The following is a 12,881-nucleotide window of genomic DNA, read 5'->3' as shown; positions in this document are numbered from 1 at the left end:
GAGGGGGGTAAGAGAGGAGGGGTTGAGAGAGAAAGAGGGGGGTGAGAGAGAGAGGAGGGGTGTGAGAAAGAGAGAGGGGGGTGAGTGTGTGTGAGAGAGAGAGGAGGTGAGAGAGAGAGGGGGGTTCTAGCAACCAGTGGCCAATAGAGTCTCAGATGGAGGGAGGGTGGCTTTTTTACTGCCCCCCTGCAAAGTGCCGCCCTAGGCCTGGGCCTTGTTGGCCTAGGCCAAAATACAGCACTGCCGAGGGTACAAACAGCAAAACAAAGCTCTTACAATCTGTTTCAACCTATGTAGGCATTACATTACCGCCGTACAAATAGTGTCCATAAAATTACGAGTATTCATGTAAAATTGGCAGGAAAACTATATTCCATGAGGTATTAGAACATTAAATAGGAGCATAAGCACCTCCCTGCAAGGGCCATGAGGGAGCATCAGGGGAGCATAAAGGAAGAGCATATCCTGGGCACTACATCATCCTGAAAGGGAATACATACAGAAGGAAAATGTAGGAGAGAGAAAAAAATGGGGGGGGGGGGGCAGGAGGAAGTAGGAAGGGGATATTGATATAGGGGAGGAGGTGGAGATCCTCTGACATTGACAGAACCAACAAGAAGGCAAACCATTTCCTAAGAGGATCCCAGAGGGACGCGCAAGATCAAACCGTAGAGAAGGTAAAAGTATGAAAATTAAAGGAATACTGGAAATGATTTCAGACAGTCCACTTGAGACTGTGGGAGTCTGATTTATCTTCATCCATAGCTATCATACTTAGTAAATAGTCCAAGTTTTGTGTGCAGGGATAGAGTGTTATGCAATCTCGCCCCTCAGGAGGCACTGTCCCCGCTGCAATAAATGCTAGAACTCAAAAATGTGTGGGGCTTTAAATGTACCTCCTTGTGTGTAACAGACACAGACTCATAATATACACTGCTCAAAAAAATTTGAAGGAACACTTTTTAATCAGAGTATAGCATCAAGTCAGTTAAACTTCTGGGATATTGATCTGGTCAGTGAAGTAGCAGAGGGGGTTGTTAATCAGTTTCGGTTGCTTTGGTGTAAATGAAATTAACGGGCACTAGATGGGCAACAATGAGGCAACCTCCAAAACAGAATGGTTTTACAGGTGGAGGCCACCAAAATGTTTTTCCCTGCTCCTGTTTTCTGACTGTTTTTCTCTAGTTTTGCATTTCGCTAGAGTCAGTGTAACTACTGGTAGCATGGAACGATACCTGGACCCTATAGAGGTTGCACAGGCAGTCCAACTCCTCCAGGATTGCCAGAAGATTTGCTGTTTTCCCAGCACAGTCTCAAGAGCATGGAGGAGATTCCAGGAGACAGGCAGTTACTCTAGGAGAGCTGGACGAGGCCGTAGAAGGTCCTTAACCCATCAGCAGGACCGGTATCTGCTCCTTTGTGCAAGGAGGAACAGGATGAGCACTGCCAGAGCCCTACAAAATTACCTCCAGCAGGCCACTGATGTGAATGTCTCTGACCAAACAATCAGAAACAGACTTCATAAGGCTGGCCGATTCCCAAAAGTAGTTTCTGTACTACTTTTGGCAATTTGGGGGGGGCCATTTTCTTAGACATCTGTGCAGGAACCCACACAGATGTCTGTGAAATCACCCTTGAAGTCGGACTGAAATGCCGGCTTGAAGCTGAGCTCGCACAATTTAAAAACGGAACCTGGGCTAAATGAAGGTTCAACATTTAGCAACTCACATTATTGATGATTTAAAGAGGCACATCTAAGTATGCAGGCATCCGGAGTAAAGCTGTCCACATAGACCATCCTCCTCACCGTCGTCAGTCTGCATTCATGACCGGGAAGAGTACCCTGCAGTAGAGCATTCTGAAAGCGAGGTTTGAAACGCTCGCATCGCGCAGGGTGGAAGGGATGACAATGATGGTGTTGCGGAGGCTTGTCTGTGTGGCCAGCTTTACCCCGGCTGCCTGCATACTTAGATATGCCGCCGGTTTTAATCATCAACCATGTGAGTTGCTAAATGTTGTACCTTCATTAAATGTATCCATATTGCTTCACTTAGAAGCACATCTCTTCTCTTTTTATACTCAGTTGTGATGTGATGCTACTTGTATATCAAGACATCGCTTGTTTATCAAGTCAACATTTTTGCTTGCAAAATGCTCTAAAAACCAAGTTACTCTCAATCCAAGGTTTTACTGTTATACGTCTGTCGATTACACCCAAGGAGGTTAAAGTCCCACACATTTTTGGGTTTTAGTATACTTTTTAAAATAATCAATCTGGTTCAAGCCCAAGCAGCCAAGGTAGGTGGGTTAGATCAAGCCCTGGTTAAAAAATGCCTTTCAGTCTTTTTTTTTTAATCTGTTTGAAGGAGCCAGGCAACAAAGACAACACCGTATGTTGGCGTAGGTTTGGTTATGTGTTGGTTATGTGTTGCCCACTTAATCAGTGAATAGTTGTAGAATTTTGTACCAAAAAGGAATAATGCGTGGGCAAGTGCCCCAGATCTGTAGCATGGTGCCAGGAGACTGTAAAGTATGCAGTAATTACATTCTTGGGTAACCGAAGATGCTGAGGGTTTGTAAGATCATGCCAATATTTTAGACTGCTCAAGATCTGCTGGTACATTCAGATCCTGTTCCCATTTAGACATAAATAAGGACGGGTGTGGATAAGATTTCCTTAGTAAGATTCGGTATATCTAGTAGAGGGGATGATCAGGCCTGGAGGATTGGGAAAGTAATGACTCGAAATCCGTGGCTCCTCTAGTGAGAGATGTGGAGGAGAAGTATTGTCTAAGGCAGGAGTTCCCAAACTGTGGCCACGCAAATTACAGAGAGCCAGAGTAGTCAAATCGCGATGGATTCAGGACCCCGCCCACACAGTTTACGGAGGCTGGTCTGCATTTCCCGCGAGGAGGATACTTGCATCAGTGAGTACGTATGTGGGCTTTTATGTAGGATATGTTCATGGGGTGCAGAGCCAGCTCCTCTGTCCTGCTGGCAGCAGCGGTGGTGGCTAGACTGGCGGCGGGATTCTCTCAGCTATAGCGGGCAGAGACAGCAGCCTCGGTTTCATAGGGTGTTTCATAGGAGGACCAGGTGGCCTGGTGGTGTCAGGAGTTTGTGGCAGCTTCTGTGACCCCAGTAGAGGATCTGAAGGAGAAGAGCCAGGACACCAAGACCAGCATAGAGCTCCTCATCATGGTGACTCTGGGTGAGGTGTGCTGGGCCCTGGAGAGGGCAAACAGGGGCTTCACCTTCACTGTGGACCGCTGGGAGAGGAAGGAGGGTGAGTGCCATATAGCCTGCTGATCACTGTCCTGGGGTGGTTAATTTCTGTCCTCTGCCTGCCTTATACTGTCTATAAGGGTGCTGATTACTTATAACTCTGCTTATATGCCACACATGGCACAGGTTTCTGACCCTTTACTTAGAACATCTGGCAAGTGTATTCAATAATAAATTGAAAAGTAGTAAAATTAATATTTTAAAATATGCATTATTATTATTATTATTATTATTATTTGCATTTATATAGCGCCAACAAATTCTGTAGCGCTTTACAATATTCAATTACATCAAGTGGGTCCTGAAAAATAACTGTATTCAGAAGTGGGTCTCGGCCCAAAAAGTTTGGGAAGCCCTGATCTAAGGAAGTGTCAGAGCTACATATATTCTAACCAAGCACACTGTGGCAATTTGGGAGGACCTTGGAGAGGTGGAGGCTTGTCATTCTTAAGCCAAAAGAGAAATCAAAAGGTTATAGTAGTTGGGAAAAGATTATTTTTTTTTTTTTCACACCTGAAGACAGTGTTATGAATCATTTTTTCCGATCCGTACACCCATGCAAAACTTCATCCTGATCTGTACATCAGACCCGCAAGGAGGTATAATCCAGGATGTGCTTGGAGATTTGTGCAGCTGTGTCTTTATTTGAACAGGCTGCCTGCAAGGAACACCTTGCATCCTGCGGAGGTGAAGATGGCCTCTTGCACCGGTGTACGGATTGGTATGCCCATGTCAAGTGAGGCCTGAAAGTGTTAGTGCAGTCCGCTTTGTGCTTTTTACCTACAAGTAAGCCTATAATAAGGCTTACCTGTAGGTAAAATAAATATTTCCTAAACGAGCACCACCTAGGAGCTATTCACCCTGGGTGCAGTCCATGACCTCACCGACGCATGCGCTCTGAAGGTCCAACATACCTTGAAAGCATTTCAGAGCTTCATGCCGGAACCGAGGGCACGCGGGAGTGACGTCATCACGGCTTTGGCCAATCACACAGTCAGAGCGCGCGAACCCGGAAAAAAGACCCAGGGAAGATGTCAGCCCTCTCAGTGGTGACAGCGCGGTGCTGGAGGGCTTCATTCTAAGGTAAGTATTTCATTACGTGCTAGTGTGCAATGCATACTAGCACAATATGTCATTGTTTTACAGGTGTTTTTTTTTTTTTCTTTTTTAAACCAGCCACGGTTTACAACTGCTTTAAAGCAGAAATCCACCAAAAAGGGGAAACTCCTCTTGCCCAAATGGCACTTTTTTTGAGGGGGGGGGGGGTAGTGGGGAGTGGGTACCTGGTTCTGACTGTTACCAGCTCTCACTTCTGCTGTAATCTCCTAGGCATTTCAACCGTATGTTCTCCTCTCCCCCTCCCTCCCGGCAGTCATCTGGGACACATCACAGGTCCCAGAAGGCTGCGAGACCATTCACAATGCACAACGTGGCTCGCGCATGAGCAATGGGCACCTGCTATGAATCCTTAAGCTGTCACAGCTGGGTGCCCACAGTTGAGATGCCAGTGACAGGAACAGACGGGTGGGTAGGGATGGATCGGGTGAGCACATCCCTGGATCCAGGGACAGGTGTTTGTTTCTTATAAGTCAGCAGCTACAGTTTTTGGAGCTGCTGACTTTGAATAAACAAAAAAAGGCTGGAGCTCCTCTTTAAGTCCGTCTCAAAGCAGAATTACAACAGATAATTTAGAAACGTGCGCAGCTTTAATTAACATCCTACAAGCTAGGCAGAGTACAGCTAAGCCATGAAAGACAGGGCCAGGGATCACACTGAAGCTGGTAATATAGTAATAACTTTTCGCAATACAACTATTCAGCTACGGTGCGCTATTGTTCACAGGCACGCCGATTGTCTAATGGTTGTATATTGACGCGTAATGTGGAAAAGGTTTCCGGCCCCTGCTGTAAAAAATACAATAGAGTATTGTTGCAATGGTTTAGGGTATTTGTCTACATTATTAGTCATTCATAGTACAGTTTAATTTTCTGCGTAAACCATGTATCTCTTTTATGGTTTGCGCTCCGATGCCCATGGGCTCTGTAAGACCCCGAGATAATATCTGAGCGGATGGAGGCAGGTTGTTTAATGCACTTTCCTGCTCTCTGAGGAGCGTCTCTGTGCCATGAGAAGATTATGGCATGTGTTAAACTACACTTCTGGGATTTGCTTAATCCTTAAGAATGGCATTAGCAAATAAAAAAAACACAGCACATAGCAGCGTGCTTGATAGATGGGCTTTGAATGAGCTTTGTCCCTGGAACTGCTATCATTTGACTTTCTGTTATCTGGTTTAAATCATGTGATTGTGTTGATTTTTTTTATAGAGCGTGACTTGTGCTGCCAAATAATGATCAGCTTCACTAACTGAACTTTCCAGGACTTGTGTTCAGTGCCATCTTAAGAGCATTAAAGGGCCCCGGGCAATGCAGTGCCCTGGGGCCCTGCCTACACAATCACCCACGAGAATAAAAATGAAATGTATCGATAAAGCGATATTTCTTGGTACAGCAGTGCCAGGCTAATGACTGCTTCCAAGTTCGGCGGCTGGGTAAGGTGAACACACACACGGTCGGGAGTCGGACTCGACTGTCCTGTGTGCGCCTGCTCCCGTGGAGGTGGGCTTCCCCTCCACGGCCTGACAGCAGCGCAGGGCCGACAGGCGCTTGCCACCTGCTAGGTTCGGCGGCAGGATGCACACGGGAATCTGGACTAATGCTTGGTTGGGGCTGGGTCGCTGGGCAGGTGGGGCTTCCCGGGCAAGTATGGCCCTTGGGCAACTGCCCAACGGGCCCATTCGGTAAGATGGCCCTGCTTGTGTTCAAAATATGACATAAAAATGACTGTCCGTACACCTATTTTTCCAAACTTTGGCATTTTGTGTGAAGTCAGTCTTTGTTGCCATAAGCTGCAAAGGATCATTTCTCGTGGCCCTTCAAATATTTGCCAGCAGCATGTGTGGATGTGGATGGGATTTTGGCTGCCTTGTTTTAAAATGGCTACCGGTGTCCATAGTCCACCTTTGAAACTTCAAATTGAGACCTATAGGGAAGTGTAGGCCTAAAACCTGTCAAGGGGTGGTTTGTGGGCTGGTATAGACCTAAAACTTGCTGGTTGGGGGGGCATATGGAGCAGTATAGTTCAAAAAATATACTGGAGAGGGGCATATAGAGCAGTGCAGGCCTAAATTGGCTGGTGCAAAGCTTAGAGCAGTGTAGGCCTAAAACATGTCAAGGGGAGGCTTATGAAACCTTGTAAGCCTCAAACTTACTAGAGAGGCTTTTAATGCAGTATAGTCCTAAAACTAGCTAGAGAGTAATATGGACTAATTAAAGTCAGAAACATTCCTGGGGAGAGGTATATCAAGCAGTGTGGGTAAAAAAAAAAAAGCTTTTGGAGCAGTATAGTCCTAAAACTTGCTGGGCAGAAATATATGGAACTGTGTAGGCCTAAAACGTGCTGAGCATACGGAGCAGTGTAGGCTTAACTCTTACCAGCAAAAAAAGCTCTTGGAGAAGTATAGTCATAAAACTTGCCATAGAGAGGCATATGGAACAGTATAGTCCTAAATCCTGCAGGGAAAAGGCATATGGAGCAGTTTAGGCTTAAAACTCTCCAATCTAAAACCTGTCTAGGGCAGACTGATTAAGGCTAAAAACTTGGTAAAAAGAGGCTTATAGAGCAATGTTGTTTTAAAACGTGCTGGAGAAAGGCTTATGGAGCAGTGTAGGCCTAAAAACGTGCTGGAGAAAGGCTTATGGAGCAGTGTAGGCCTAAAACATGCTGGAGAAATGCTTTATGGAGCAGTGTAGGCCTAAAACGTGCTGGAGAAAGGCTTATGGAGCAGTGTAGGCCTAAAACATGCTGGGGAAAGGCTTATGGAGCAGTGTAGGCCTAAAAACATGCTGGAGAAAGGCTTATGGAGCAGTGTAGGCCTAAAAACGTGCTGGAGAAAGGCTTATGGAGCAGTGTAGGCCTAAAAACGTGCTGGAGAAAGGCTTATGGAGCAGTGTAGGCCTAAAAACGTGCTGGAGAAAGGCTTATGGAGCAGTGTAGGCCTAAAAACGTGCTGGAGAAAGGCTTATGGAGCAGTGTAGGCCTAAAAACGTGCTGGAGAAAGGCTTATGGAGCAGTGTAGGCCTAAAATGTGCTGGAGAAAGGCTTATGGAGCAGTGTATCCCTAAAATGTGCTGGAGAAAGGCTTATGGAGCAGTGTAGGCCTAAAAACGTGCTGGAGAAAGGCTTATGGAGCAGTGTAGGCCTAAAAACGTGCTGGAGAAAGGCTTATGGAACAGTGTAGGCCTAAAGCTTGCTGGAGAAAGACTTATGGAGCAGTGTAGGCCTTAAACTTGCTAGTATGAGAATAGCTACCAACTGTCCCTGATCTGGAACAATTTCCCTCTGTCCCTCTTTCCTCCTCATATGTCCCGCTTGTCCGATCTATATAGTTTATATATAAAATGCACTTTTTATTTTTCCAGTTATAGTTTGTGTATCTAGGAAAGCATCCAGTCATTTTTTAAAGCAATCTACTGAGCTGGACAGAACCAGCTCTTAAGAGAGTTTATTTTACGTTTTCACAGCTCTTACTGTGAAGAAGCCTTTCCATATTTTGAGGTTAAATCTCTCTTTTCCTCCAGACATAAAGAGTGCTCCCTTGTCCTCTTGAAAGACCTTAAAGCGAATAACTCACCACCAAGTTCACTAAATGGACCACTGTACATGTTTTTGTACATGGTGATTATATCCCCCCCCCCCCCCTTAAAATCCTCTTCCCAAGTGAGAAAAAATTCATTTCCTCTAATCGTTCCTCATAGCTGAGCTCCACCAGGCCTCGTATCGGTTTGGTTGCCCTTTTCTGCACTTTCTCCAGTTCCCCAATATCCTTCTTGTGAACTGCATATCCGGATAACTGGTCATCCAGATAGCAAATGTACTGTAAAGGAAATATCAACTTTGGGATGACTGACCCTGGCTTTCTCTTTCAGGCATGCAGAACACAAGTCTCTGGCTTCCATCGTATCCGGGACACCTTGAAATGGCTTCAGACCCAGCTAAAGGCTGCTCAAAGTGGTGGAACACTTTCCAGTCACCAGGTAATGACCAGTTACAACAAAGAATCTACTAAAGTAATAATTTTACTAAGTATTGGAAAAGGTTGTTTTTTTTTTTTTTTTTCAATTTCATTCTGTATCTGTGTAAGGAGATAATGTGCATGCACACCCTGGATGCTACAATTATATACATTTTGCTTAATTGCTTTAGCTTGCTGCACTTTAGTATACATGTAATTATTATTTACCTCTATACGTATTTACTGTCTGTATCATTAACAAGTTGATGACCTTCCTTCATTAATCTAGTCCAACAATGATCTCGTACACCATGACTCATGAACCTTGCAGGTGAAACAAAAGGTTGACATACCTGAAAGATGTGTTTTATATAAGTGGATGGGTGTTCCACTTGGGACACATGCCAATGAATATGAACATTTGACTTGTACAGCCTGGGGCTCTGCACTGCTTTATTGAACAAAGCAATAACATGTAAAGCTTCTATAGCGTCTTTGTAAACTGCTGACCGTTCACTTCCTGGATTTACAACGACACACTAAATTATTTATATATATATATATATATATATATAGTATATACTTGAGTATAAACCGACCCGAATATAATCCCAGGCCCCTAATCTTACCACAAAAAAATAGGAAAAATGATTGACTCGAGTATAAGCCTAGAGTGGGAAATGCAGCAGCTACTGGACCACCACGAGACCCAAATCAGGGGCTGCGGGCATGGTACAGGAGAATGCAGGGCTGTGGGCATGGTACAGGAGAATGCAGGGCTGCGGGCATGGTACAGGAGAATGCAGGGCTGCGGGCATGGTACAGGAGAATGCAGGGCTGCGGGCATGGTACAGGAGAATGCAGGGCTGCGGGCATGGTACAGGAGAATGCAGGGCTGCGGGCATGGTACAGGAGAATGCAGGGCTGCGGGCATGGTACAGGAGATGCAGGGCTGTGGGCAAGGTACAAGAGCATACAGGGCTGCGGGCATGGTACAGGAGAATGCAGGGCTGCGGGCATGGTACAGGAGAATGCAGGGCTGCGGGCATGGTACAGGAGAATGCAGGGCTGCGGGCATGGTACAGGAGAATGCAGGGCTGCGGGCATGGTACAGGAGAATGCAGGGCTGCGGGCATGGTACAGGAGAATGCAGGGCTGTGGGCAAGGTACAGGAGAATGCAGGGCTGCGGGCATGGTACAGGAGAATGCAGGGCTGCGGGCATGGTACAGGAGAATGCAGGGCTGCGGGCATGGTACAGGAGAATGCAGGGCTGCGGGCATGGTACAGGAGAATGCAGGGCTGCGGGCATGGTACAGGAGAATGCAGGGCTGCGGGCATGGTACAGGAGAATGCAGGGCTGCGGGCATGGTACAGGAGAATGCAGGGCTGCCGGCATGGTACAGGAAAATGCAGGGCTGCGGACATGGTACAGGAAAATGCAGGGCTACGGGCATGGTACCGGAAAATGCAGGGCTGCGGGCATGGTACCGGAAAATGCAGGGCTGCGGGCATGGTACCGGAAAATGCAGGGCTGCGGGCATGGTACCGGAAAATGCAGGGCTGCGGGCATGGTACAGGAAAATGCAGGGCTACGGGCATGGTACAGGAGAATGCAGGGCTGTGGGCATTGTACGAGAGAATGCAGGGCTGTGGGCATTGTACAGGAGAATGCAGGGCTGCGGGCATAGTACAGGAGAATGCAGGGCTGCGGGGCGGGCATACTACAGGAGATGCAGTGCTGCGGGCATGGTACAGGTGTACCATGCCCGCAGCACTGCGTCTCTTGTAGTATGCCCGCAGCCCCCGCATAACGGCAGGCAGTGCGGCTGTGGAGGAGTCTCACCTGTTCCTGAGGCCCCTTAGATTTAAAAATGGTGCCGCCCGGCTCCAACACGTCATTGCGCATGCGCTGCCGCCCGGGAAAGCTCGTATACGTTTGGCTATTCACAGGAATAGCCGAACGTGTACAGCCTTTCCCGAGCGGCAGCGCCGCATGAGCGGTGACATGTTGGCACCGGGCGGCGCCATTTTAAAATCTAAGGGGCCTCGGAACACGTTGGGCGGGCGGGCCGGCCGGGAACATTTTTTTTTTTTTTTTTTTTTACTCGAATATAAGCCGAGGGGGATGTTTTCGGCACAAAAAAATGTGCTGAAAAACTCGGCTTATACTCGAGTATATACGGTGTGTGTATGTATGTAAATGTATGTGTGTATGTATATATACTTACACACACACACACACACACTGGCGCCATAGTCTGCTGTTATCTCTGCCCTCATCCAGCCCCCTCCAGCTCTGCAGTTCTCCTTGGCTCTCCTATGACTTACCCTTGCTTACCCTTGACTTACCCTTGCTGGCAAACTCTCATGAGAGTGAGAGAGAGAGCTGTGCATGATGTCATTAGTCTAGGCAATTACCAGACAAGAAAGAAGTGGGCTGTATACAGCACACCCAGAAAGTATTCACAGCGCTTCACTTTTTTTCCACATTTTTGTTATGTTACAGCCTTATTCCAGAATGGATTAAATTATTTATTTTGCTCAGAATCCTACAAACCATACCCCATAATGACAATGTGAAAGAAGTTTGTTTGAAATCTTTGAAAATTTTATAAAAATGGAAAAAAAAAATCCCATGTACATAAGTATTCACAGCCTTTGCTGTGAATGTGCTTCCTGTTTCCACTAATCATTCCTAAAATGTTTCTACAACTTAATTGGAGTCCAACTGTGGTAAATTCAGTTGATTAGACATGATTTGGAAATGCACACTCCTGAATATATAAGGTGCCACAGTTAACAGTGCAGGTTAGAGCACAAACCAAGCCATGAAGTCCAAGGAATTGTCTGTAGATCTCAGAGACAGGATTATTTTGAGGCACAGATCTGGGGAAGGGTACAGAAAAATGTCTGCAGCGATGAACGTCCCAATGAGCACAGTGGCCTCCATCATCCATAAATGGAAGTAGTTTGGCATCACCAGGACTCTTTCTAGAGCGGGTTGCCCAGCCAAACAGAGCAATTGGGGTCCTAGTGAGGGAGGTGACCAAGTACCCAATGGTCACTCTGACAGAGCTCCAGTGTTTTTCTGTGGAGAGAGGAGAACTTTATAGAAGAACAACCATCTCTGCAGCACTCCACCAATCAGGCCTGTATAGTAGAGTGGCCAGGCGGAAGCCACTCCTCAAGAAAAGGCACATGACATCCCACCTGAAGTTTGCCAAAAGGCACCTGAAGGCTTCTCAGACTATGAGAAACAAAATTCTTTGATCTGATTGAACTCTTTGGCCTCAATAGCAAGCGTCATGTCTGGAAACCAGGCACCACTCATCACCTGGCCAATACCTTCCATACAGTGAAGCATGGTGGTGGCAGCATCCTGCGGTGGGGAGATTTTTCAGCAGCAGGAACTGGGAGACTAGTCAGGATGGAGGGAAAGATGAATGCAGCAATGTACAGAGACATCCTTGATTAAAACCTGTTCCAGAGCTCTCTGGACCTCAGACTGAGGGGCGAAGGTTCATCTTCCAACAGGACAACGACCCTAAGCACACAGCCAAGATAACAAAGGAGTGGCTAAGGGACAACTCTGTGAAGGTCCTTGAGTGGCCCAGCCAGAGCCTAGACTTGAACCCAATTAAACCACTCTGGAGAGGTTGGAAAATGGCTGTGCACCATACCCTCCATCCAACCAGATGGGGTTTGAGCCACCCTGCATAGAGGAATGGGAGAAACTGCCCAAAAGTAGGTGTACCAAGCTTGTAGCATCATACTCAAAAAGATAAGAGGCTGTAATTGGTGCCAAAGGTGCTTCAACAAAGTCTTGAGCAAAGACTTATGTACATGGGATTGTTTTCATTTTTTATTTTTAATACATTTGCAAAGATTTCAAACAAACTTCTTTCACGTTGTCATTATGGGGTATTGTTTGTAGAATTTTGAGGAAAATAATGAATTTAATCTATTTTGGAATAAGGCTGTAACATAACAAAATGTGGAAAAAGTGAAGCGTTGCACTGTATGTTCTTTAGGGCTCTTTCACACGGGCGGTCCGATCAGATCCGCCTGTCAGTTTTTTAGGCGGATCTGATCGGATGACCCATTCAGCCCTATGGAGCAGCGGATATCAGCGGTGACATGTCCGCTGACACCCGCTGCCATCCGCATCCGATCCTGTCCGTGAAATCCGGACGGATGGAAACCCTATTTTCCATCCGTCCTGGGGATCGGATCGGATGGGATCGGACAGGCGGTCCGCTCTCATCCGATTCCCCATAGAGAGCAGCGGGGCTCTGACACCTCCCTCTCCGCACCCAGTGCAGAGACGGAGCTGTCATCCGCCGGCTCAGCGGGGATCGGCGGATCGATCCCCGCTGAGCGGAGCACGGTCCGCAACGGAATGCGGACCGTGTGAAAGAGCCCTTACTGGCAGAAAATAAATGTTTACTGTCCAAAGTTATAACAACGAGGGCAGATGATTTAATAGATGGAAAGACAGGCCACTTTTGAACTGTAGAATGT

The 12,881-nt window shown here is 46.7% G+C and overlaps 1 protein-coding gene across 3 annotated transcripts in view; it reads left to right on the top strand.

Moving 5' to 3' along the window:
* The window catches only part of LOC309560234 (uncharacterized protein), a 77,408-nt gene that overhangs the window by 25,795 nt on the left and 38,732 nt on the right, over positions 1 to 12,881 (top strand). For all 3 annotated transcript variants that reach the window (XM_082263810.1, XM_082263808.1, XM_082263809.1), the window contains exon 3: positions 8,274 to 8,381. In XM_082263810.1, the coding sequence (XP_082119936.1) occupies positions 8,274 to 8,381 (108 nt within the window). The remainder of the gene's footprint in view (positions 1 to 8,273; positions 8,382 to 12,881) is intronic.

The sequence above is a fragment of the Pelophylax lessonae genome (genome assembly GCF_965119305.1).
Source record: "Pelophylax lessonae genome assembly, chromosome: 7".
In the NCBI taxonomy this organism is placed as follows: domain Eukaryota; kingdom Metazoa; phylum Chordata; class Amphibia; order Anura; family Ranidae; genus Pelophylax; species Pelophylax lessonae.
The sequence above is the reverse complement of the archived record's forward strand: the minus strand, read 5'-3'. Positions and strand labels throughout refer to the sequence as shown.